This window comes from Chiroxiphia lanceolata, chromosome 12, assembly GCF_009829145.1.
Source record: "Chiroxiphia lanceolata isolate bChiLan1 chromosome 12, bChiLan1.pri, whole genome shotgun sequence".
NCBI classification, from domain to species: Eukaryota; Metazoa; Chordata; class Aves; order Passeriformes; family Pipridae; genus Chiroxiphia; species Chiroxiphia lanceolata.
In genome coordinates this window covers 19,101,967-19,129,247 of record NC_045648.1, presented here as the reverse complement: position 1 = coordinate 19,129,247, position 27,281 = coordinate 19,101,967, and the positions used below count along the sequence as shown (strand labels likewise).

General features: G+C 42.7%; 1 protein-coding gene across 3 annotated transcripts in view; it reads left to right on the top strand.

The window, feature by feature from the left end:
• Positions 1-27,281, top strand: part of USP3 (ubiquitin specific peptidase 3) — a 42,003-nt gene that overhangs the window by 10,410 nt on the left and 4,312 nt on the right. For all 3 annotated transcript variants that reach the window (XM_032700295.1, XM_032700296.1, XM_032700297.1), the window contains exons 2-14: positions 4,899-4,959; positions 6,500-6,631; positions 13,427-13,510; positions 15,166-15,247; positions 17,020-17,102; positions 17,975-18,088; positions 18,739-18,852; positions 22,861-23,007; positions 24,842-24,948; positions 25,117-25,197; positions 26,077-26,195; positions 26,348-26,461; positions 26,571-26,638. In XM_032700295.1, the coding sequence (XP_032556186.1) occupies positions 4,899-4,959; positions 6,500-6,631; positions 13,427-13,510; positions 15,166-15,247; positions 17,020-17,102; positions 17,975-18,088; positions 18,739-18,852; positions 22,861-23,007; positions 24,842-24,948; positions 25,117-25,197; positions 26,077-26,195; positions 26,348-26,461; positions 26,571-26,638 (1,306 nt within the window). The remainder of the gene's footprint in view (positions 1-4,898; positions 4,960-6,499; positions 6,632-13,426; positions 13,511-15,165; positions 15,248-17,019; positions 17,103-17,974; positions 18,089-18,738; positions 18,853-22,860; positions 23,008-24,841; positions 24,949-25,116; positions 25,198-26,076; positions 26,196-26,347; positions 26,462-26,570; positions 26,639-27,281) is intronic.

Genomic DNA, 27,281 nt, shown 5'->3' with positions numbered 1-27,281 from the left:
AATTATTCAATCTCTCATTCTCTATTTTTCAGTCTGTAAAATGGAAGTGAGGTTTCTGAGAAGTGCTCTGAATCCCGTGACTGAAAATCTTTGCATTTGAGATGTTATTACTAATGGAGTTTATATGATTTTGATTAAATACTTGTGCAGAATTTTGTGTTCTCACCATTTCTGATTGCTTCCCAGGATTTTTCCTTGCCAGTTTCTCTCACCTTTGCTTCCAGATCTTTGGAGAAGGTAGCTTTTAGTCTGATTCCTTAGGCCTGATGTGTGACAGGCAGAAGGATTGTGTTTTACAAAGAAGGGGTTTCTCATTTTGATATGAGGATTGTTGCTGCTTTTTTCTTCACATGTTAATGGAGACAGCTCTTTTTTGCTGCCATTTTCAGGTTCTTTCTGGAGCAAAATGAGAGTCCTGCTGTCAAATCTTAGTTAAACAGGGCACTGAGGGATTGTTAAGCAAAATTAAGTTGAAGTCATGGGAAAGGAAAAGTAGTCCATTTCTTTCCAACAGTGTTCTTGTGGGTTTTTTTGGTTGGCACGTGTGTATATACACACATGCATACATAGAGCACACCTGTATGTGTTTGTCACCGAGGGCTGGGGTCTGTGGGACAGTTTGCTCAGCACAGGGTCTGTATCCCACTGCTGCCACAACTGTGTAAATACTGCTCCTGGTGCAGAGGCTGAGGGGGGAGCAGTGGCTTTTGTTTCAGTTTAGCTTATTTCAGTGTAGCTGACCCACTGTGACAACACAAAGTGAGCTGAGCAAAGGTCAGTTAGGCCAGAGATGTGTCCGTGCAGGTCACTGTGTTATTGTAGTGTAATGTGTAATTGTACAAGTGGGATTGTAATATTGCTACAGCTCCTTCTGAGAGCCAAGTCCAGGCTGTTTTGTGAGGGCCGTGGGGACTGTTTGAAATAGTTTAGTGGCCCTAATCTTGTTTCCATTCAACGTGCTTTTTACAGAAAGACCAAAGTATTGCTCTTATGATGCTGATATTTCGTGGCTGTCTCTGTAGTGATGGAGTAAAGGGCTATTTTAAACCCCTGCTGTAGGCACAGTCCTGCAGGAGCCCTGGCCTCGGGCACTGCTGTGCTGGCACAGCCTCCAGCCCGCATCGATCTGGTGCTGTGCCTGTGCCAGCCCTCGGGTGGGCACTGCACTGGGCAGGTTTCTGAGCTTGGCTGCCTTTCAGAACCTGCTTCCTGTTTGTCTCCTCCTCTTCCTGCTGCTTTTCTCCACTGGCAGTTTCTCAGCTCTGCAGTTGGTGTTTAACAAACCCGTGTCCCACGGGTTGGTTGTACATTTTTACATGGCTGTAGCTTCCCTTCAGTGGAAAGCTGCAGCTTTGCTCTGCAAGGAACGCGGTGCCAGGAGCGTTCCTGCTTCTCCAGGCTGCATTTGGAGTCAGTTTTCAGTAAGAAAAAAACCCTGTCAAGCTTGAGAAGGACATATTTGGGTGAGCCTGAGGGTGGGATGGGGTGGGGACCCTGTGGGGAGAACGCCAGACTGATCAACCATACCTTGCTCATTCTGCTTGGCATAACTCAGAGTTATCTGGGTGAGTTACAGAAAGGGGAAGCTGGAGGGACATCTCTGAATGTTCCCACAGTTCTGTATGAGTCTGTACGAGGGGGATTTGCTCTCCTGGGGGTGGATTGATGTTCCATTTACAGAGGGATTTGTAGGCTGTGTAACAAATGACTCCACTTAGAGAAATCATTCTGTAAAACACAGTATTTCCCCTTCCTATTATGTGGCGAAAAATAGTGTTTCTAAGCTTCTGAATAAGATGATTTTGATGTAAAGTGGCAAATGACACTGCCTCAAACAAGACTGTGGCATTGCAGATTTGCTCTCCCTTTCCTTTTGACAGGTCAGCATCATCCTCACCCCACCACTTGAAGCAAGTCTAAAAATACAACCAAATGAGGCAGTTGGTGACTGCTTCAGAAGCCACTTCTGTCCAAGCTGAGAAAGCAACCATGTTCCTTGGCTGTATACCACTAAATATGGTGTGACAAACACAGATAATTTTTGTTAATGTAGATAAGATATTTGAACATAGCTTTGATCCAAGGCAGAGGATGCTAATATAGTGCCCCCTCCTCTTTTTTTTTTCTGAATACCACTAAAAGAAAAAAAACCACAAACAAAAACCCCCAGTTGGAATACTGATTATTGAGGCAATACATTCATACCTATACAAATGGGCTGGAGACTCTTTCCTCCAGCCCAGTTTAGTGTACACAGTTTAGTGTAACTGTCTGACCTGAAAGTCCTCAACATCCAAGTCTGTTTTAAGGGCCAACTTCCAGGGCTGTGTAGTGTTCTTTGAATTGAGTAGGAATTTGCTGTGGATCTCTCTCTCCCTTGTTCTTGGTCTACTTTTAAGCCTTGTGCCCTCATGTCAGTACCACTTCTGAAAGCAATAGCATGCAGTTCCTTTACAGATGAAGCTAAACTGTCTCCCTTTAATTTACATTGTAAGTAGTTCAGGGCAGTGACTCTGCTTTTGCTGTGCATTGTGTCGTGCCTGTCTTGAGAGAGTCCTGACTGATGCCTGAAACTTTGTCTGATTTAATTTATTAAGTAACAGATGGTGACTGCTCCAGGATCTGAATTGAGGAATACTTAGAGAGCCAGGCTTTAATGAAGGTACCTACAGAGCCAACCTCAGAGAAATACAGAGTGCAACATCCAGCAACACTGAAAAATCAACTGTGTAATTCTCTCAGAACTGAGCAATTATAGGTCACAAATTCAATACTGGATTCTGTGTTTAATCTTAGTGGGAGTCACTTCAATGTTATTTGAGTTTGTGGGTGGAGATGTTTGTGCAGAAGATAAACTACACATTTCTAATGTGGTGCAATTGGAGCAAAGTTCTTCCTAAAAGTTAAAGTAAACAAATGAGCCATCTTTTCCTATTCCCTGATATGAAAGATGGAAAATTTTAGTGGATGCTATTTTTTTGGCCTTGTGCAGAGTTGGACTTGTTTGCTGGCTTTGTGCAGAGCACTTAAACCTGCAGGATGAGCACTACTTTAGTATAATTCAACACTTGACAAACAAGCAGTGCAGGTATTTAAAGTACCTGAACGTGGAATTGTAATTGCCTGGTACAGGGTGGAAAGTAAGAGTAATTGTTTCCATTGTAATCCTTTGACCTACTGCTTGAGTACCAGTTCCATCCACAGTTGCTAACGTAGTGAAAGCAAAAATGTTATTTCCAAGTGGGAGATTCCTGCTGGCATTTTAATGCAAGGAAGACTGTTGTGTGTTCCTGGCAGGGGACCTGTAGGGCACTGCTTTGTTCACACAGCACTTGATCTGTGTTTAAGTGCATGAGTGATTTTGGTTTCTGTTTCCTTCTGGTTAATATTTTACCTTTCAGTTTGTGTAATTCAAGCCAATACAATTGTATCAGGTTGGACTTGGTTCCTTCAGCCCCTTTTGAGCTGTGATGGCTACTCAAGGGCTTCCCTTTCCCTTCCCTTTGCCAGTGCCAAGTGTTGGTTTTCTCGGTAACATTTTTGGTCAGATTAGACAAACTTCTTCCACTTTTCTGCCTTGAAAAGTAAACCCAACCAGCTCTACCTGTCTGCCCTCAACCTACTGCAAGATTATGGTCAGAGCTGTGGGAACCCATCTGCTTTAGAAAGAGAAAAACTGGGGTTTGGAGAACCAAAACCAGAGAACTGAGGCACGTGAGAAAATGTCTCTCTCAAGTAAAGCAGCTGAAAAAAGCAATTCTGGAGTCTTTACTAGAGAGTTTAAAATTAGTTACTTCAAAAAATATTCCCAGAGAACGTGCTTTTTTTCTACATAACATGGTAAAATTCTTAGCTTTAAGCATTCCTTTGGCCTGTGCATTGAAATACAACTATTTGTAATAATGAATTCAAATCCTGAAGGTAATTCTTTGAGAAGCATTGTAGCTATTTTTTTCATATGATTTAAATAGAAAATGTGAAATGTGATGGTGGAGAATATAGTAGCTCTTCTAAATATGTTTAATTTTCCTGTGTGATTCTCTTGACTGCTCCAAAAAACAGTTATTTAGGGTGTGCAGAAAATTATGTGGTATCATATGCTTTTGTCTTTATGGCATAATCAAAGTTGTATTTTATTGGTTTTTGCCCTTGCAGAAGTGCACTTAACATTTCATTTTAATTTTCTAATTGTATTAGTTTGGTATTTGAAAGTGTAATGTCATTTCTGTAAATTCTGTGGTAATGGATAATGGTTAACAGTTTTACTTCATTCAGATCTAAATGTTGTGTATCATAGCATCCCTCTTTCAGTGACCTGCTACTGGGTTGGAATTGGAATATCCTGACTTTATGACTCTGCCCTGGCATGACATTTCATCTTTTTTTTTAATATTTGCCTTTTTTTTTTGGTTTAAGCCCTCTAGCTTAAAACATCCACGTTTTAAATTTTCTAGGCTTAGAAGGCAGACAGAAACTCAGATAACATCTTCTGGTGTCTTGGGTGGGTTGTAAAGCACAGCACTGGTGTTACATTTTAACCTTGCAGCTTCCTGGGTGTGACTGAAGGGGTGAAGTCCTTATGGATCGATTCTTTATGAGCACTGAACACAGGAGTACCTGTTGTATATATGTGTGTACTGTGATTTATTCTGTGTGCTTCTCATCAGATCCCCAGGCTTCCTTGCAGTAACTTCTTTAAAATGGTTTCTGGTAGAACGAGCTCTATGAAACAGGAGTGCTGTGGCTTTTTTTCCTGTGTTCAGTGGGTGCCTTATTAAAACCCAAAAGCAAAATTTTTAAAGTTTACTCATGTTTCTGTCCTTCTGATATTTCTGCTTTGTATTTTAAAATCAAGTAGATTTCATTCCTCTGACACTTTTTTCCCCAATCTGTTGCAGTGTGCCGGTCCAATAAAAGTCCCTGGGTCTGTCTGACGTGTTCCAGTGTCCACTGTGGAAGGTGGGTACCAAGAGTTAGTGTGCAAATCTCTTTATCAGACCTTTATCATTGGCCTTTGTTGCTTGGCTGGGGGGCAGTTCATTCAAAACTTCCCTGAAAGAAACTTTTCATTATCTCATTTAACACTGTATGTTCTGCTTGAGGTGGTTCTTTGCTACCTTAGGAGAGGGCAGAGATTATACTCAAGATATGGGTTTGTTTGGTTGGTTTTTTTAAAGAAAAGTGGACAGTAAATGTGATTCAGTTCTCGGGGCACTTTTTGAACTGAGCAATTTAGTGGATTACTGTAAAGTTCTGTTCTGTAAAAGATGTTTCTGTTGTGATAAGATTAAGGGAATTGTTGGAAAACCACAAGTTGGCACAGCTTGTTTTGAGAGAAACAGCTTAGACAGAAAATAGCACAAATGTCCTGCAGTGTGGTCTGGGAACTGAAGTTATTGCCATAACATGGAAGAACCAGCTGCCAGCAGAACTCCTTCACTCTGCACCTGCTTTTTGTGTATATTTGTAGAGGGATAATTCAGTCACTGCTGTTATTTGTATGTCAGAGTAATTGTAGCAAATTTGCTGCTACATAAATGTTTGAGGTGCACAAATTAATGGAGTGCAGTTGGTGTTGACACTTAGTATCTGAGATGTGAGCCTGTTTTCATCTGTTGGGTAACATCTGGGCCTGTATGCTAATATTCTGGAAAAGCATCATTAAACTTTGTCTTTTGAAGTGAATTGAATAAACTCCAGCTTTTGTTTCTTTGAGCTAGATTACAGTAAGTGTCATGATTTTAATAATGTCTCTTATTTAGTGTTTTCAGCACCAAACCTTTTTTTTTTTCTCTATTTATTAATTTATTTTATAGATTTATAGTTGGTGAGAGCTAAGAGAGGGGGAGATGCTTCATGTTACGTGATGGTGTGAAATAAATAGTTTGGAATTTTGTAATAGTTACTAATCTTAAAAAAATATTATTATTAATGTCCAGAAATGACCTTTCTTGTGTGCAGTCAGTAGACAGTGAGTCAGTAATTTATGCTGAGGGGGAGGAGGGAATTCACCTGAGGCCCAGCCATGCATTTCTAAGTATTAATGATTTTCAGCTCATACTTCAGGTTCTTGCATTTGTAGTGGCACCTTTTTTTCTTTAATTAACGATACTTAATTTCGAATTTCGAGCATGAAAATGCTCGTTGTGTCAGCAAAAGAGCTGTAGGATTTTAGATTTCTTCTTCAGTTATGTAACCCCAAGCCTTACAGCCCTTCAGATTCATGAACTTGATGACTCAAAGATTAGATCCTGCTGCAGGATGGGAAAGCTGAAAAAGGGTGTGGGGGTCAGCAGACAGAGCAATCCCAGACAGGAGAGCTGGGTGGCAAAAGGAGAGCTGCGAGGAGAGTATGTGGGAAAGCAGCTGGAGAACTAACTGCACTGGGGTGAATTACCTTTTTTAATGCCTGTGTAAATATTGGATGCCTCTTCTCTTATTTTTTAAATGAATGTTGATTGGCCGTTTAAAAGCATAATGATTTTTGTGTTTGTTTTAGATACGTGAATGGCCATGCAAAAAAGCATTATGAAGATGCACAGATTCCTATGACCAATCATAAGAAAACAGAAAAACAAGAGAAAGTTCAGCATACTGTGTGTATGGACTGCAGTAGTTACAGTACATACTGGTAAGGGTTTAAACACTGTAACTTGACAGCATTTTTTGTATTAGAAGCTGAAAACTTTAGACTCTTGAGAAATATTTTATATGTTGCACACATTTTTGGGCATTTAATCTCTTACTTTCCAGACCTGGCTGTTGGAAACACTCAGCTCTTGCATGTGGATTGTAGCATGGGTTGGGGCTAAACTCCCACATGTCAATTGGCTTAAACAGCAGAAACTTTTTGAAATAAGTACTGTGTGGTTTGCAGTTGCTTCTCTTTGCTTTGGGGTGTGTTGAGATCTCACCTTTTAATTGCAAAAGCTGTTCAGTTGTAGTTATTCCTTCCATCAGACTGTGAGCCTTTCACATACCCTTTATTTGTCAGAATTCAGACAGTGATGTAATACACTCTCCTTCCTGCCCAGGAGATCTGAACTTGGGGTGTGTTTACGTGTGGAACTTCTGTGAGTTTGGGAAAGTGAGGGATCCTGTTGGGAAGCAGCATCAAGTCTCTGGCAAGAGTAAGGAGGAGATTCAGAAATGTTTCTGTAGGCAGCAGAATGGCCTGGGCTGAGTCATTCTGTGTGTATCTCAGAGTGAGATGAGCACTGTTCAGGGAGACTTAATATTTATGCTGCTAAGGTTGGGTTCCCCCTCTTCCCTGCTCCCCAGAGAGCAAAGACTGGGAGTTTATTAAAAGCAGTGTTTTTTTGCCTTCAGCATCTTCCCTCCTCTTCACCCTTAACCAAAGCTGGTGCTTCCCCATTTGCAGGTAGTTCCCGTTTTCCCATGGATGTTGTTATTTGTGCAGGATTGTGTCAGTCTCGGGGAAGTCCATGTTACAGCCTTGTACAATTACTGGGTGTGTGGCTTCACTGATGGGTACTTTGTTCAAATAATTGGGTATCTTTTGTGCACTTGATCTGGGAAAAGTCTGGCTGTTGGAGTTTGGGTGTCCAGGTTTATGAGGAATATGTCTGTACCAGATGTTTTTATCCCCTGCAAGTAAAATCACAGCTAAGTGGTCTTCACCTGAAGAAATGTTGGGAGCAACTCAAAAGCTGCTCAGATGGTTGCACGGAGCTGTGGGCATGTTAAGCACAGAGAAAAGGTTTGAGTAGCTTTGTGATATAAGGGGATTTCCCTTTTATTTACACTTGATTTAAATGACCAGCATTTTTATCTGCTCCTGTGTGAAAACATCAGAAAACAGAAAGTTTTTCTGCATGATACATATGCACAGCTTACCAGCATTGGAACAGCTATGGGAAGCTGATTTCACTTTCCCAATTAACCCTGGTAGCAACTGAGTTCTGTGTTGTGGCTTTTTGTTTTGTTTGAAGCATGACCTGTCTTCTAGTCATTCTGAAGGTAATAATCTGTGGAGGAATTTTAGCAGGGTGTTTGAAGTCTTGATTGTATCTCATTATGACAAATAGCATACTCAACTTGCTGAGGCTTGATGAGTTACAGCAGCAAGTCCCAGCACCCTGCTGACCTTATCCCAAAGGTGGTGTGGGCACTGGGAAATGCTGACAGCAAACCAAGGGCTGTGGGATCTGTTGCTGCCACAAACTTTTCTTGTGAGGAGCAGGGAGTGCACTGGGGAGTGCACTGGAGTGTCTGTGGCAGGACAGATGGGAGGCAGTTCAGCGTGTGGTGTCTGCTGTGCTGCAGTTGAAGTCGAGGGCTGAGTCATCTGTGGATGAACTGGAACTAATTGTAGGGAGCTGTGCCTTGGGGAGTTCCTGCTGAGGGTGATTCACCAGCACGTTGTAACTCCTGTGCAAACGTGAAGCTCAACAAGATTCAGGAGCAGTTTGTCTTTGCGTTCGTTTGGGATATTTCAGTTTTTCCCACGTGATAATCAGAGAAAGGTGCCTGTGTTTGTTACTGCCCCCAGTTGAAATGAGCTTGGATGTGTGAAGGGGAAGCAGAAAGCAGTGAAACCAACTTCTGCCCCTTTATTTCAGACAGCACTGGGGGGGCTGCTGGCAAATGGTGCTTGCCAGTTAAGGCAAATAGTTGGGTAAATCTGAGCTTCTGTGGAGAATGAATTTGGAAATGCTGTTTGTCAGCTTCAGTGTAGACATGAATGCAGTAGACAGTGCTTGTTTATGCAATGAGGTTTCTTTTAAGTAAACTTCTATGTGAAGATTAATATTTTATGCTGGCAGTGTGGGCTGCCTCAATAATTTGAAAGTGAAGCAGATACCATCCTAAGACTTAGCTGAATTTTACTTCTACTGTAAAAATAATGGAGATATTTTGATGCAGTGCTGGCTTTTGTATTTTTATTTGCAGTTTAATTTACTGCCCAGAGTTGAGGAGAATACTCTTGTTCCGTTTTTCTCCTATGGATCCCAATTTATTGCATTCCTTAGTTTGCATGATAACAAGCTGTATTGATAAGGCCTGTATGGGCTCTTTTCTAAGAAGGTGGTATTTGATCCTTAGCTTTTCTTTGGCCATGTCATAAACTTTGATGCAGTTATGAGAGCACAGTCCAAGGTTTGCCTTAACTGTTCTTGTCAGTACAGACACTGTGTGAGTGTTGAAACCACCATGGTTTATTCAGTTTTGTTTCTGGCTGATGAGCAGTCTTGCTGTAAACTAAAACCAGATCCAGCAGTCTCCTGTAACTGCATTTCAGGTGGAAGTCTAGATGTATATGTTTTCTTTTACAGGATGAAAAGCTTTCAGCATAGCTTTGAAAGGAAAAGTGTTGCAATTCTGGTGGGACAGTAGTTAATTTCTAATATTTTTTTAAATCTGAGATGAGGTTTTTATTGTATTTATGAATTTGGTTATATTTTGAAAAATACAGGCGTGCTTGAGCTAAAATTAAGTATTGGGCAACTATGGATTTACATTCCAGGAGGTTCTGATATTTATTCTATGTCCTCCTATTCACCTGCCCAATCTTCATAGTGAAAAAGTTGAGAGAATGTTAATATTTTATTCATTATGACAATGTAACTCTCTTCTTGATTCTTGGGTCCCTTTGGAGACAGTGGGTGCAATACTAAACCCTCAGACTAAATTACATTTGAGACCTTAGCTGCTGAGAAAAACAGAGTCCTGAATTCCACTTTTTGGAGGTATTCAGCCTTTCAGTCAGTTCTGAAGTACTAAACACAAAGAGTTTACAAGAAGTACAGATCTTTTTTGTCTTCAAACTCTCGTGTTTAGTGGGTTAGTGGGTTTTTTGTGTATGAGAGGAAAAATGATCTGTGTAGGAACCCTGCTCTCCTGAAAGAGGACTCTTGTAAATTTGTTTCTCTGTGCACAGACAGTTGGTACAGAAGAAGAAAGGCTGCCCTGTTTGTGTATTTGCATAATATGTTTCCTGTGCTCATTTAATCCCAGACAGACTTTGCAGGTCAGATTTCTTACCCATTAGTCTCCTTGTTATCCCTTAAAGGGGCACAGTTGTGTGAGAGTGTGTGTGTGTTCCTGGCTGATGGAAGAATAAGTAACTGTTAAGAAAATTCTTTTCTTTTTGTGATGGTGTCTGTGTTTAAAAAACAAACCAGACTTACTGTGCTGGTGCATGAGCATCAGAAAATGAGATTACTTAGTACTATTATTTTGCATTCTGCAGTCAGTGACAATTATCCAGACAGTAAAACTTGAGTTCTTAGTTTACTCGTAGAAAGTGTTAACAGAAGTAAAGAAACGTTGGCTTTTTTCATTTCTGCTGTCCTGTAATTCCTCCAGTCCAGTCAGGGCCTTTAACCCAGGCTGGGTTAAAGGGCCAGCACGAAGCTTCATTGTTCCCAGAGCAGTGCATACATCCACTGGCTTGCTGCCATTTTAGAAGCAAATGAGGCCAGAAGAGACCAGGCATTGGAGGGGGCAGAGGTACTAAAAATAGGAAGTGTGTGGAGAGGAAAATACCGTGCTAAACCACACAAGGGACCCTCTGCAAGGCATAGAGTTTGTTCTGTACCATTGCTGTGAAAGTATGTTGTAGAACTGCTGTATGCAAAAATGGTGTTTTGTTTCTTTGGGATAATCCTGAGGATCACAAATTAAACATCTGTTTTGAATGGGAGCTTCACAGATAGGATATAATTTCTCAGCAATTTACCTCTAAGGTGTGTGGGCCTTAGCAAATTTAAGTTACTAAAACATAAACTACTACTTACTCTGTTTACTGGGTTTATCCAAAATAGATTCATGGTAGTGCTGTTATTTCAGGTAGTAGTGCTGGGTCCTCAGTGTTGCAAGAGAGGTAGTTTAAGAAACCTGCCCATTAAAAAGACAAATAGAAGAAGCTTGTCTTGATTTTAAGTGAATCTTCCAATTACTTTTCCACTGTTGGAAGGACCCTGACATTTACTGATGTATTTACTTTTATTCTTCCACCTTGGGGAAAGTGCTAAACTAACATGTGAAAATAAGCTTAGGGTATGGGAGCAAGTATTAAATCATCTTTCAGCAATAAGCTGTCACAGAGGCTTTCAGTGAGCTTGCACCTGCTTCCATTCCCTGTGTATCAGCATTAGTAGCTGCACAACCAGAGTAGCAGTGTAGTTGTGCTGGGTCAGTGTGCTCCAAGGGTTGGCCTTGAGGTGGTGTCCTGAGAGAGTGGCAAGTGCAGAACACTTCCCTGGGTCAGTAGAGGTGGCTGGGAAAGCTGAATAGGAAGGACAGCCTAAAACATGGCTGAAAAATGAGCACATTGACAGATTTCTTCTCCCTCCCAAACCAACTGGGTCTGTGGCCATCTTTTTAAAAAAATGTATTACTGGCAATAATAATTTCTAGATCTTGTGTAAGTATCTGTAACTGCTGAGTTCACAGTTTGGGTGTCTTGTCAGTCTGATTAATGTCTCTTCTTAGAGGGAAAAATCAAAGAGGTCCTGGACAGGCTCCATTCAGCGGGAGGACCTTTCTTTACTTTCTCAACTCTGTAGCCTCCTCAAGAATTAAGTGTTTGAATTAACACTAGCAGTACTGCAGACTTGTGCAACAAAGAGTGTTGTAAATTCCAGTTGTGCCTGAAGTCAGTAGCTTCATTAAATTAGGAAGCAAGGGTGGATCTGCTCCAGCAGGAGTAACCTGAGGCAGTGGTGTATTTTGCATCTCGTTGGTCTTGTGCCAGAGACATGGATACAGCTCTGATATTAAACATATCCAAAGTTAGTTTTCTTCACAGGACAAGTTCAGTTGCCTGCCAGAATTTACAGCTGCAGTTTGATGCCTCCCAGCAAGGGCTGACAAACACTGGGAGCTGAGCTACCAGTGTGGGATGTGGGGAAGGGAGGCCATGACAGGTCTCTGCTCCCTTTTTGTCCCAGTGCTTTCAAAAGAGCTGGGGCAGCATTAAGCCTTCTCTGACCTTGCTGTTTCTCATGGCAGGTTGCAGGTTCTGAGGTGGCTGGGCTGGCTCTTGGCTGACCCTGCCCTGCTGGGATAGGGATATGCAGCTCCTGCTGCCAACCTCCTTTGGCAGGCCTGGGGAGCTGCACAGGGTTTTGCTGTGGATCTGTAGGGATGGGCTTCCCTACTGACTGCAGTAGGGCCACAGACTGGGTTTGTGTGTCTTGGTTTTAAGGGATTTTTGTCTTTCCTTTCCCTCCCCTCTCTGCCACCCCACCCATGGTCATCTTTCCTTCAGAAGTAGAAGAAAGAGCATGGATACTGCATGATCTCTAAGGTCCCTTCCAACCCAAGCCATTCTGTGCTTCCCTCTTTTTGTGGCTTAGCATCTTTTCTATTCCTTTTCTATTCCCTCTTTTTATGAGGGCAGAAAATGCAAAGGATGTAAAATACAGCAAAGCAGCAGCAGTCGATGCCATCTTGTCACGGTGCTCTCCTTGTGACAGTTTGCTGGGCTGTTCTTTTATTTCCTCAGTGTGGTGTGTGCACTGGCACTTCACGTGTCAGGAAAACAGTGAAATAAGGTGTGGGGGCTCTTTTCAGACCCTCCCTCGCCCTTTTAGAAATGTCTGTAACCTTGGCCTTTCTGCACTGTGTGAGGTGTTACAGCCCACGGTTTGAATAATAAATTATAATGGACGTTTTTGATTCTTGGGAAATGCGAGTTCCTTGTTACAGGATTGTAGACTTTTGTAACCCTTGCAGTTTTGATTTGGCTTCACTTTACATTTGCTTTGAGGGATCAGCTTTGCTCTGTTTTTCAGCTCAGTTACTTACTTTTGCACACTTACCCTGAAAAAGCTCAAAATACTGCCTTAAGTTTTGTCCTAAGAGTTTCTGTATAAAAACTAACGAGCCATTGATGTTTGTGGTTAAAGCACGAGGTGGAAGTTGCCACAGACTGCTGGCCCAACTCTGGAAAAATTCCCATGATCTCTTAGTTCATCTTCCCTAGTCTTGTTCCATAGCACAAACTTGGATATTGTGTGTGTATCTGTTGAGCACCTCAGGTTTCAGTGATGGCTTTACAGTGTTAAAGTAGTTAAAAAGTCAATAAAACCTTTTGTTTTCTGTTTACTGGATGTGAGTTTGGATGTCAGTTGATCTTTTCTGATGAATTGATACTGATGCTGCTTTTGGTTACAGTGAGTTTTTGTTGAACAGGAATTCTGCCTCGAGACAGGCAGTACCTCATGCTTCTGATTTCTACTAAAGAACTGAACTGGAAGAAAAGCTGTGCAGTGGGGTGGTACCTGTACCCTCTTCTGCTGGAGGGTAGTTTCTGGAGGGAACCAGCCTCGGTGTGTAGGTGTTGTGCTCCCCAGTTCCCCTCGTAATCTCTCCTGGATCACTTCAGTGCTTCCCACACACAGGCTGGTGTGGTTTGAACTTCCCTGAGGTGCTTTTCTCATGAATGTTTTTCTTGCAGTTATCGCTGTGATGATTTTGTAGTCAACGATACCAAGCTGGGCCTGGTACAGAAGGTCAGGGAGCACCTACAGAACTTGGAAAAGTAAGTAGTTTGTTTGCATCCAGACTGCTTTGGGTGGACTTGTAATACTGGTATTTCTGTTTTACATGAGCATATGTACCTAATACGTATGTTTTGGTCCTTCTGTGTGTGTGACACTGTGTATGTTTAAATAACCTTTTCATCACTGAGAAGCAGGAGGTGCAGAACAAATGGATTTGGCTGATCTCATGTGTCTTATACAGTAAATCTTGCAGAAGCAGCATGTGATGAAACAGGAATTTAGATATCAATTAACTTTCTTCCCAGCTAGACAATAACTGCTGTCTTTTTCCATTTAAATGGGAGAGATTTTTCAGAACAGAACAGAAATAGTTCTGTCAAAAAAACAGGTTTTTTTTAATCAGAGAAATTGAAGTGAAAATGCAGGTGGAAGTAGTCTTCATATTAATTATATAGTTTGGGTTGCAAACAAAAAGATTAGGAAGGCTTATGAACTTGGAGTTGTACAGAAGAGATGTTTTTGCCTTTACCTTTGTCTTGTGCTGTTCCACTGAAACAGATATTATGATCTGGGTGATGTAGGTGCTGTGGCCAGTGCTAGAGGGCAAATAGTGTTTGCACAGTTTGCTTGAAAATCTTCTGTATTGCTGAGTGGAGTTACCTGTGCGTTCAGTGCTTTCAAATCCATTTGAATGCTCCAGAGCTCAAATAGGACTCTTGCTAAGAAATTGCTGTGATTTTGGGAAGTGTCTGGATCCTCCCTGAGTTAATTGTCACTTACTTGGTAGGCAGTGCTAATATTTTCATTCTTTTGCACTGTCTTTTGATGGCCTTCTCAGGTGTATAATGAGATGTAAAGATGTTAAAGCATAATGAGAAGGGCACATTAGTATTTTGGAAATGTCCAGGAGATCGATCTTTCTGGGGGGTAAATGACACTGTGGAGGCTTCTGTTCTATGTAATGACAGTTCTTGAATGTTTGGTGGGCTTTCTAATTAAAAAAACCCAACCAAAACAACAACAAAACAAAACAAAAAAAATACACCCAAAAATCCGACCAAAACGACCAAACTGAAGCTTGGAACAAGTTATGGTTTCACTGTTAGATGACAGAGAAATCATCAACTGGTATAATTGAGGGGTCAGTAATTTCCAGTGATGTGCAAGAAAGTAAGTAATTGTTCTTGTAACTCAGTGTTACACAAATGTTATAACCTCATGTATTTTTATTTAAGTGAGAGAAGTCAGCTGTAACACATAAGTGCTAACATTCCAGGTGTTTTGGATTTTTGGTAACTTAACTTTTTCCTGGTTTTTTTGAAGTTGTCTTTCTCAGGGCCTAGGTGATTTTTCTGACAGAAGTATTTTATGGAAAATTCTGTATTAATTATTTATTTGATTAAGGAAAAAGATCGATATTTAGGTGGTGAGTAGCCTGCTAATAAGGCCACTCTTGACTCTTCTGTCACATGGACAATGTGCTGCAGAGGGGCCTGGGGCTGCACTGAGGGAGCTGCAGCCTATTTTAAGGCTCTGAAGAGCATGTGTTGCAATTGGGAGGCTGTTTGCTGTCAGTGACAACTGATGGCAGATGGAATCACTGTGTTAAACATGGGGATCATTGTCTGCTGCCCATTTCACACAAGACTTTGGTTTTATAGCAAATAACCTCTTTTTGATTACTTTCCAACAGTTCAGCCTTTACATCAGACAGACATAGGAAAAGAAAGCTATTGGAAAACTCATCTCTGAACAGCAAGTTATTAAAAGTAAATGTAAGTATGACAGATTCAGTACAGTGAGTTTAAGGGGTTTTTAGAAGCCTGTTGGGGATTATAAGTTGGCCTAGACTTGAAATACTTAGTCACCCAAATTCTGCTTGGTGCACTTTGTCTGTCTTGTCTTCTAATCACACACCTAGAAGAGCCCCTTCACATAAAAACATGTTTGATACTCTGCTACATTTCTGTTGACCCAGACTTAGAGATTCCCTGGGTTTCATTTTAATTTTTTTGCCCCCAAGTGCAGAAGGCGAAGAAGCAGGTACACTCTTTTGGGGGGGGGATAAGAGTAAGTGTTGGCAAAAAGTATAAAATTTTAATTTTTTTTTGGTATTTGGCAGCAATGGCACCAAAGGGAGCTGCAGCAAAAGCTGCCTTCAGCCATGGAATAATTAACTGATAACAAAGAGAAGCTGCTCTTGAGAGGAGTGTGAATGGAAATAAGAGGGTGGGGTGGGAGCAAAACAGTCAGTTGCTGTTTTGCAAGGTCTGGAGGGATTTAGTTACCCTAAAAAATGCAGTTACTACGGTCAGTTTAGGGTTCCCTGGATGTGCTATCTCTGCTTCCTGTACTGCAGGGACTGAGGAAACCTGGGAGAAACACTGGGGATTCTTGCTGTGTGTCAGGAAAACTCCAAGCCAGTCAAAACCAGAAGAAAAATTCTAGGCAGCATCTAGATACAGAGAAGACAGAATTAGAAAGCATGAACTAAATGCTGCTTTCATTCTTAGTCTGTGCTGTTTTCTCGTTTTTGTTAATACTAAATATTGCCCATGACAACAGATTATCTTTTCATTGTTGGCATGTGGGATCCTTATCTAGAAAAGGTGGGGCACTGCTGGGCATGGATGCTGTGCTGTGTCCCTCTGGGCAGGAGAGAGAGAAGAATATGCTGAGGACACTGTGGTGTTTGCACTGTGATATACAACTACTAAAAGATAGTCTAGCTTTTAAACTGCATGAGAACAATGCAGAATGCCCCAAATGTGATGAGCTTTCAGTGGGATATTTTGTAGACAACGGAGCGTGTCCAAGTGTTGCAGATTCAAGAATCATAAATGCAACATTGCCCAAGTTTCTCCTCCCTCCTCCCTGCCCACCCTGAAGATTATTTGACAAAAACCAAGCTCATCTGTGGGTAACATTGTTCTGGACTGTAAATAGTGTGTATTTTGCTTCTCTTTATTCAACACATTGCTTTTTCTTTGCGCAGTCTAACTTGACTGTTGCTTTCTCAGATAAATGCTATTGTCTTGTCTTTTTAAAACCCTCCTGGCCACCACAAAACCCCACTGAGACTCAGACTAGTGCTGATGACTTAAAAACAACCTGGAGGCAGCCACACTGCATATTACACATGGGAATAGATGGATGAGAATTGGTGTTTTCATTTTTTAAAGGCATTGTAGGGAAACTGCCATCCAGTTCTCACAGAACATTATTGGAGTGTGAATATTGAACATATATACACACAAATCCTTGGCACTAAGAGCCTGTGGTTGACTCTCTATTGTCCTGTTCTAGATTTACTTGCACAGGGAAAGGTGTAGTGTAGTTTTGTGTTGACAAGAGCGAGTAAGAAACGGGTTTCATGTCAAGATGGAGCTTCAAGGTGGTTTGAGCTGGTGAGGTGGTTGCTTTGTGTTTAAAACTGCACTCAGGGTAGTTGGTTATTGTTCAGATGTGTGCTGGTACAACAGTAATGGCTCGGGGGGGGGGGGAAGTGGGGTAAGTCTGTCTTTAACTCCCCTGTTCTCCTTTCCAGGGAAGCACCACTGCCCTTTGTGCCACAGGCCTCCGGAACCTGGGGAACACGTGTTTCATGAACGCAATCCTCCAGTCACTCAGGTACCCCAGGGCTGTGCCCACCCCTCTGGGAGAGGGGCTGGGTGCTGCAGCATTAGGCAAGTGAGTCTGGCAAGTTACCACTGGACAAAAGCATCCCTGGATCTGCAGGAACAGGGGGTGTGGGTACCGTCAAGTCATGTTCCGCAGCACGAGGCGTGTCCTGGGATGCAGCATTCCAGAGGAAGCAATGCCTGCCATGACCTCAGCAGAACAGGAGGCTGCCCTTCATTGCTGAGGCTTTTGAAATACGTTGGTGTTTATGGTCTCTGTGAAAGCAGAGACAGTCTTTGAGGATGGGTTTCGTGGAAGTGGGCAGGAGAACAGTTAGACTGAGCTGTTAGACTCGTTCATTGCTGCCAGGACCAGCTGTCCTTGGTGCATTGCTGAATTTGCCTCCTTCACTGGGAGGCTGAGTTGGGCTGTAGCAGAGCTCATCAGTCTCCACTCTCTTTTCCATCATTCAGGGTTCCCTGGCAGGAGCTGAAGCACATGTGTCCCCTGTTCCATCACTGGGGCTGTGGTGGCAGAGGTCAGGATTGAGAGGTGGTAGTAGACATGGAGTTAACCTTCTCAGCAGTGCAGTCTGGGTTGTTAGGAGATGGTATCTCAGTCTGTTATGGTATCTCTCAGTCAAAGCAGAGCCAAAATGTAATTGTTTTATGTAGCTGGGATGACAGTGATGTTTACAGATCTGCTCAGTTAGTTACAGAAGATGAGTGCTTGCTACAGTATTTCTTGTATCCTGAGCTGCTCCCGATTGCTGTCCTTTATGTAGTTGTGTTTCTGCATTTCAAAGAACAGGCTCCAGAATACATAATATGCCTTTTTTCTCTGCCCTTTAAGGATTCCATTCGTATTTCCTTTTTTCCTAGTAACATTCAGCAGTTTTGCTGTTACTTCAAAGAGTTGCCTGCGGTGGAGCTGAGGAATGGGAAGACGGCGGGGCGGCGAACTTACCACACCAGGAGCCAGGGGGACAACAATGTGTAAGCTCTGTGTGCTCACTAGACTGAGCTGGACAGGAAACAGCCTGGGCAGTACAGCCACCACACACTTGGGATGTTGCACAGTTCACAGGGATCACAGTCACAGGAAAATAGTTGTCCCTGCACAGAAAGAAACTTGTATCCCTGGCGGTTGCTGTTCCAGGTGTGGTGCTGCAGGGAGGGCAGGCGGATACATCAGAGAGCTCTGGAGTGTAACTGCTCTTTAATAACGTTCAGAAGTGCTGGTTAGATGTATTCCAGACGTTGTGCTACTTCATTCCAGCTAAAATATGGTCATGGGGATGTGACTGCAAGCCAGCATACTGCTACAAAAAAAAATAATTAGAAGTGATTCACAATCTGTGGCTTGTTAGAGCAAGTGTTAAGGGAGTGATGTTAGCAGAGTCTGCACTAAAATGGCAAAAGGTGGAGAGATTTCCAGGGGAGTACTAAACTTCTGAAATGTAGTTTTCCTGACCAGTGTGTCTCTCCAACATTATGGGTAGGAATTTGGACATAAAATCTTTGAAGGTACTGGAAAGGGTATTTACGCAGTCATTCCAGTCTTAACCAAGCTAATGTTTGATACTTGTTGCCATTGAGTGAGTAAACCTCTAAACATTAAACACCAGCTTTTATTTTCTTTCCAGTTCGTTGGTGGAAGAATTCAGAAAGACACTCTGTGCTTTGTGGCAAGGAAGCCAAACTGCATTTAGTCCGGAGTCTTTATTTTACGTCGTTTGGAAAATAATGCCAAATTTTAGGTAAGTTTTGTAAAAAAAAAAAACAAACAAAAACCCCACACCAAAACTCAATATTCTTGATTGCAAACTTGTATTGCTGGTGTCCTACTCTAAAATGGGCTGCATCTGCTTTGAAAAGGGTCTTTGCTTTGATCTCCAGTTTTGTGTCCCATCAGTAGTGCTTGCTTTTCTTCCTGCCCTTCTACCACGTGCTACATGTAGCAGTGTCAGAGAGGACAAATGTTTCAAATAAGGAATAGTAGTAGTTGTACCTTTGAGCCAGTGCTCCAAAGGGTGAAAGAATCAAGATAATGACTGGTAGGTAAGTGCTAAGTGCACGGTGTTGACAGAACCCAGCTTGGCTGCAATAAGAAAGTGATGTAGTCAGATTAAAAAGATACAGCACCCTACAGGCCTAAATGCAAACATACTGGCTGAAACTTCCTTGATTCTCTCAAAATACTGTAGTTATTAGCTGGACATGAAGTGAGGGCTATAAGAGAAGAATCTTGTGCATAAAATAGGTGTTTTGTGCCCATACTGACAAAACAGACAATAAAAAGAAAGGGGAAAGGTTACCAAAGTAAATCGAAGTATCGTTCCTCTCCAAGGTCTCCCTGTCCTGGCCCCTGAACCTCTTTCAAAGGAGCACTGAAACCTGTTAGGATATATTGTGATGAAGGTAAGTTGCTCCATGTTCTCGGGTAGTAAAGATGTTCTGTTCTCTGTTGTATCTCCAGCAGTGCTGAAAAGATGCTGTGAACAAACCTGCTCAGCGAGTAACCCGAGTAACACAGATCTGTTTATTCTGTTCTTCACACTCCCAATTATGTTTCACTTGCCTTATGAGAATCAAGGAAGTTTGTTACCAGTAGTTGCAAGCAGTGACCAAAGCATTATAGGCAAACAAACATCATCCATTATGTCCATGACCAGTTTCCCTGTATTACAGTCTTCACTATAATTGTTGTTAGAGTAAGTGAGGAACCAGTTCATTAAAGTTCCTCAAGCAAATTTTCAGCACTGTGGGTTCTATCACAGCTTTTAAAAGAAAAAGTGCTGTTTGTTGGGGTTCTCCCTCTTCCCTTTTTTTCCCCAGTTCTCTGGGAGCATGTCCATGAAAAACGGATAAGGGAACTCATAAAATCAAATTGAAGAATAGAGTGAGGTGCTTAGCAGGTCCCCACTTCCACATGATCCAGGGGGAAACTCTGAATTTGTTCAGTGCTTAATTGCACCTTGTAAAAGCTAACGATGCTGGAATTCCAGTTCTACCTTGTGCACTTCTTGGGAGACTGGGAGAAGCCAGAAAGAGCCAGTAGCATGTTAGCAGCAAACCAGCCACTTTGGCATGTGCTTTTGAAGCCTGAAGTGAAGGGGCAGGGGGAGGAAACAGTGAGAAGTGTGGCTGAGTTGTTTTAGGCCCAAGAGATTTCAGTTGTCAGAGGCACAGGGTGCTGCTGCCCTCCATGCCCCTCTGTGTCCTACTGCACAGGGAGAAGGGAGGACCATTTGTAGTTACTACAGGCACAGCTGCAGTGCCTCTGGGCTCTCCTGCTGCTGTGCAGGTCCTGCTCCTTGGCTGCTGCTGTACTGTGTGCCAGGGTAGCTCTGGAGCCTCCTGCTGAGCTGCAAGATGTGTGTTTTGCTGCTTTACTGCTGTATAAATAGTCTGCTCTGTTTTCCTGGTAACTGTTCCTGTTTATATCCTTTCCTCTTGCCAGTGGGGAAAAAGAATGTTGGAGGGGGGCTTGAGTTGAGTTGCTCCAGGTGGATGGAGATCAGTTTTGTTACACAAGCAAACTGTCAGAGAAACTGTGCTTTTTGCTGAGGGGCTTTAAGATCACAGTTAATTTTAAACAGTACATTGTCCATATCATCATGTCCTTTTAAAGATCTGTAATCTGTACTTATGCTTTTTAACAAATCCGAAGAATTTTCCATCTATAATTAGCATACTTGTGTGCAAGTATAAATACATGCACCAGGAGCACTGCCAGCCATGTGGAATGATTCCAAAGGTTTATTTCTTCAAACTTGTTGTAGAGCAAATGTGCCACGTACTTCAGAGATCTTTTTTGAGGAATTTAGTGTCCAAAATGTGTCTGAAGCAAATTTAATCTTCTGCTGTTTAATGTGGTTGGTTATATGTTTACTGAAGATATCTGTGTTCAGTAAACTAAGCAAATCCTGTGTTACCTCAGCAACTTCAAAACTGTGCAGAATTAACATGCAGCTTTGAAGAATTCTGTTTCACTACTTTGTTTCAACAAATGTATAATTATTTTGCAACTCTGGGAGAGTGAGTCCTGGTTTTGGCTGTACAGGCCTGTGGCCTGTTGAAGCACAGCAGTGTTGCTGTGTGCCAGTTTTCTCTTGTAAAAGTTAGGCAGTGCTGCCCATGTTTCTCAGGGTTCTGTAAGGTCTACATGCAGTCTCACTGATTTATTTTAAAGCTGCTGGTTTGGAAGAAAACATTGCTGTAATCCTGCAAGGTGAAAAGGCTTTATTTCATTTGCCTGCTGTCACCTCCTAGCAGTACTTCCATAGGGCATATCTGTGGCCTTCCCTGAGCACATCAGCCTCACATTGCACAGGCTCTGTCCTCGTTTCTCTCCAGCTCTGGGTACCCTGCCATGAGTATCACAGACATTTTTCTCTCCCCTGAGCACTGGCATAAAAAACCCATTTGTTTTTCTCTCCCAGACATTCCTGCGTGACAGTTACTGCCAATACTTAGGTGGAGTAGTGAGGTGGAAGAGGGGCAGGGGAGGCCTGATAAAACAACCTAAAAGAATGGACAAGACAAAGAGGGAAAGCCAGCTCCTGCTCTGCAGGGATTTTGGTAGCTTGGCCTACAATGGCTTGCCCATAATTATGTCAGTGTTGCACAAAGCTTTCACTGTTTCTATGTATGCTTTCCTGCTTTGTCTCAGTGTACAGCTTCATGGCAAATGAACAGCAGTTGTTTGTTGAATTTGATGCATGATTTAGCTTAAATAACTGTAAAGGCACATTTTCCCCTGATGGCTTCTCTGTTCTCCTCCATAAGTTTTGTTAATGGTGAGATAATGGTGGTGGAGCAGCATTGCTGCTGAGGACAGGGCACATCTGAGGCTGGAGCCCCATCCTCCCAATTCCAAATGCTCAGGAGATGCTCTGAATGCCCAACCCTTACCTCCCTCTCCCAGCAAAGAGTGTGAGTTATGCAGGGGAGGTGTGTAATTCTGAGCATGGCTATAGAGCCCACCATAGAAAAATGGTGCTCTTGTCCTAATAATTTCAGATTTCATAGTGTTACTGAAAGATGCATATGGAAAACAAACCCAGAGATCAAATTCCTGCCTTTGGTGGGGAGGGGAACAAACAGGCAAGCAAACACTTGGACTTGCCAGAGTGAGGGGGATCAGTGGCTGAATGAAAACCGCTCACAAATACTGACGGAATCCCACATGAACAGTACATTTAGTGGTGCCTTTCTTTTGAATCTTACCAGGTTTGAGAGTACAATATATTGACCATAATTTGTGACACATTCAAAATAGTGTGTGAGTGGGACTCATATGAATCAAATGTATGAACCAAATATAGTGAGTGACAAAGCAAATGGAGGGGAAGTCACTGTTACCATCCTGTGCTTTTATTAAGGTGATACAGTGCTGGGTGCTGCTGGCACGGGCTGGGCTGGGTGAGGCCAGTGGACATGGCCTAATGTGTGATGATAACCCAAGTCCTGAGCAAAGGGTGGGTGTCTGCTCCTCCTATCCAAAATGCATATTCTTAAATCCTCACAAAGAGATGAGCAGAGAGCGTGAGCTGCAAAGGCCCAGAGTCACTTGGTTTGTGTGGGCATTGCTGTGCTTTCCAAAGGCTGCTTGGAAAACTTTCTTGGTACAAAACACGTGTGTAAAGTCTGCTCAGTATGATTAAACCACCACAGGGTTTTTCCTGCCCCTGGTACTGTGTGCCACCCCCAGAGCAGCCTGGCTATTTTGTGATTTTGTTGCTGTTGTTCCCTTCTCTGCCCAGGGGGTACCAGCAGCAGGATGCCCACGAGTTCATGCGTTACCTTTTGGACCACCTACACCTGGAGCTCCAGGGCGGCTTCAACGGCGTCTCGCGCTCCGTAATCCTGCAGGAGAACTCCAACCTGTCTGCGAGCAACAAATGTTGCATGTAAGGAGGGGCTTTTAATTTCTTCCAAGCCTTAATGCCTTTCTACATGGGGTGGCCCTGAAATTTCGAATCAGGGTTCCTCGTTTTGAGTTTTCTTCGGTGCCTCTGTAATGTTAAGAGTTGCAAAGCTGCAGGTTATGAAGGGTGAGCATCTGTAGGATCTGTGTCCCTTCAAAAGGAAGTGTCCTCAGTCAGCAGCTTTCAGAGGTGTGAGTGAGCACACAGGCTGAATTGTTAAGACATTTTAATAATAAGGGTGATGGATGCCCTGCATGTTACAGGAGCAAAAAAAGATGGCCAAGTGTTTGGATATTTGACTTGTCAGCAAACCTCCTGGATTAAGGACTGAGCAATGCAGTCACAGTTTGAAGTCAGTTTTCCTGCACATGATCTTGCTGTATTTGCATATCACTTGACAGCTGCTGGGGTTTTTTCTGGGTAATTTTGATTTTCATGTTACTGTGTACCTGGAAACAGAGGGGTCATTTTTGTGTTTCACTCCTCAAAATACTGTTGTCTCTGAATTCTGTCCCAGCTGTGGTTTCTCTCAGATTCAGACTGTCACAGAGAGAAAACCTTTTAATTTGCTTCAGGAAGGAACATTAAGTCAGTTCAGCCAGAACATTTGGTCCTTGATCCCCTGCATAAAACTTGAGTGAGTTTTCCCTTCCTATACTGATTGGGACACAGTAAGCAGGCCTAAGAGAGGCAGGATTTTATAGGTGCTTCGTTAGGCAAAGCCTGGAGTTCAGACTGTGCTCTTCACTGCATTTATGTTGTGTTACTGATGCTTAAAAACCCCACAAAAGAATCTTAAAATGTTTCTAGAATTGACATGTGTTTGAAAACATTGAAAGCATTTTGGATGTCCAAATCCAGGGAGCATTTAAACTTTGTTTCACCTGTTTACTCTAAATTTGCCTTGAGAAGAGTGGCTGTGGAGATGGAGGGTGAGGTGGAGTCAGCTGTGTTCTGTTGAGGGCAAAGTAAGGTCACATCCACTTGAACACCTACAGTAAAGTAATAAATGTGCTGCAGACGCTCTCTCCTTGTGCACCAGTGTGTTTGAGGAGCCTTTTGCTCCTGCTCAGGCAGCTTTCACATGAACTGTAAAGGTGTAGGTGGGGTGCAGGTCAGGTACACAGGTTTCTGCAGGCCTGTAGTGTCAGATCTGCCAGCACAAACCAGCAAGTTCAGGAGTTGTATAATAATGTAACTTAAATTTTGTTTGTTTGTTTTTTTAAATTGGATTATGAGAAGCAGGCCCATTACATAACCTGCTAAAAAAATGAAGTGGGATAGTGAAAGCTTAGAGAACAGTGATGATATTGCACATTGTTTATCATGTCTTAATGCAACTCGAGCTGTCTCTGGCAGTGAAGTGCAGAAATGTGCTCTAAGAATTCAGAAGTACTTGTAACAAAGAGTGTCACATTAAACCAAAAATATGCTTGACCTATCTAGGAGGGAAGAAATTTTGTTTCAGATACAGCTTTAATTACAGTGTTAAAATACTGTACCCCTCAGGTACAGCTCCACTAGAGAAATGCAACCAGCTGGAATATTGCACCCCTGAAAGTTGGAGCATCTGCTTAGAGCACACACAGTTCACGCTTTCTTTAGGTACAAGATGAAGCAAGAGTAGTGTAGCCACTAAATACCTGTTGTGTAGCCACTGAATGGCTGCAGTGAGCAGTTCTGGGTGAGTGACCTGCTGACCCCAGTCCCTGCTACCAGCCCAGCCCAGCAGTGGGAGGTGTAAATGTGTACCAGGCACTGGAGATTGAGCTCAAACATTGTGACTGACTGTACCTCTCTGATGTGGTTTGTCTAGAAATGGAGCATCTACTGTTGTCACAGCCATTTTTGGAGGCATTCTTCAAAATGAAGTCAACTGCCTAATATGTGGGACTGAATCTAGAAAGTTTGACCCATTCCTAGGTAAGGTGCCTCTTGCTTTCCAAATACCACGTGACCGAGGGCAGAAAATTAATCTGGGGCTTGATCTATTTAAATGTCACATGAGTGAACTAGAGTTTCAACCTGGAAAGACCGGGCATTGTTTTATTCACATTTTATTCATTTGTGTTTTAATCTTTGCTTTTCTAGACCTTTCACTAGATATTCCAAGTCAGTTCAGAAACAAACGTTCTAAAAACCAAGAAAGTGGACCAATGTGCACACTACGAGGTAAGGGAGCCTGGGCAGGGGAGGCATCACCAGGGCTAGGAGTGTCCTCAGAGGAGCAGGCTGTCACCTGGCTGGCACTTGGTGCCCTTTCATTTTCCAAGATTCTGTGGTAGGAGGTGCCAAAATAATTTTCCGTGAAGACCTTACCCCCAGTCACCATGTCCTGACATAGTGCTCTAATGAACTGGGGCCCAGAAGTGCTTCAGGGAGGATTCCAGCAGAGGTTTTTCTCTCTAGTCAGAGTATTTCTAATGTACCTCAGTCTTTCCAGCCACCTCACCTGCTTTGTTGCCCGTGGGCATTGCCAAGGCTCAGCAGCATGAGCCCTTGCCCACAGGAGGGGTGGCTCTTGGGGGTTCTGCTTGTTAAACAACAAAAGCAGTCCAGCAGCTTGGGCAGCAGTGCTCTTACTGACATTTTACAGCATGGTAGTTTTCACAGATCTGTCAATATACTTGCTGCAGATTGTGAAATACTAATATTGCCTCTGTTCACTTAGTGTCTAAAGCCAAACCGCCTTTAAAAGTTGAACATCCTTCTTTAGGAAGTCACTTAGCTTTCTTTGAAACCAGCTGTGCTTAATGTTGGGCAGAAGTTTGTTTGAAAAATGGAGATTTTTGTGAATGCCTTTTTTTTTTTTTCCTCTTAAACTACTTATAGCTGTTTTCAGGAACATGTTACAATGTGGCATTGTATTAAAACACTTCAGAACACAGGTGTTTGCTGCACAAGTGGATATAACTAGAGTGACTGCAGCACATGCTCACCTGTATTGCTGTATTTGTTGTAATTCATGTTACAAAAATAGCATGATGTCATCTTGAATCAGGTTTCTTCGTGTGGTTGTGTTCAGTTGTTTTGTACCTTGCTCTTTTTCAGACTGTCTTCGCAGTTTTACAGACCTGGAAGAACTTGATGAGACAGAGCTGTATATGTGTCACAAGTGCAAAAAGAAACAGAAGTCCACCAAAAAATTCTGGATTCAGAAACTACCAAAGGTTTGTATAAGCACGACAAGTAACAGTGTGACGACAATGCCGAGAGAAATCACGGCTCAGCCAGCACCTGACCCTCCCCAGGCTGCTGCAGGTGCCTGGCACTGAGTTCATCCCTTCCTCTGACCCAGCCTTCCCTCCCCTGTGCCCTGCAGGTGCTATGCTTACACTTGAAACGCTTTCACTGGACAGCATATCTGAGAAACAAGGTCGATACATATGTTGAGTTTCCCTTACGAGGCCTAGACATGAAATGCTACTTGTTAGAGGTAAGAAGGCTCACCAGCACTCCCTGCAGAATTTTGTTCTGTGGCATTTATTACAAATTGCAGTAGGTGCTCTTGAGATTTGAAGAGTTTTCTGTTTTTCCAACCACAGCCTGAAAACAGTGGCCCAGAAAGTTGCCTGTATGACCTCGTGGCTGTGGTTGTGCATCACGGCTCAGGGTGAGTACATGGAGCTGTGTTGGCACAGACCTTCTCCCACTTGAGTACATGCAGAGTTAATGAAGGGTGTTCTGTCCTTAGAGAATGTATTTTAACTGCTGGAAATAAGCAGTAATTTATGAACTGGCATGGAACTAAATTTAGATTACCTTCAGATAGATCTGTACAGTTACTCCTCTGAATGCCCACGGGCAGTCCTTGGGGTTAATGACTAGAAGTGTGAGATGGAATGAAAACAGCCTAGTTCCTCTAGGAGTGGAAAGCCCTGAACCAAGAGAATGAATCAGGGGGCCTTTCAGAACCCTCATGTTGAAATTCTTAGTACAAACCAGGAAGTGCATGTGCACTTGGGCTAAAGAAGGGGGTGTGTGTTGAGATGGGCACTGTGAAAACAGTTTCCCACTATTACCTGTCCTCCCCACAGTCCTGCCCCAGGGCTGGCTGGTGGTCATATTTCGAAGTTAAATTGGTGGGTGTTTTTTAACTTTTCCCAGCCCTGACAGCTCTGTTGAGAGTAAGAGTAGTAGGGACAAGACAACTGTTTATCCTGAGAGAAACGTGTCCTTGTTGTTTAGGCAGTCACTCTCTGGGGGTGACCTGTGAAAGGAGTTTCCTTAAAGAAATTAAACTCTATCAAAACTTT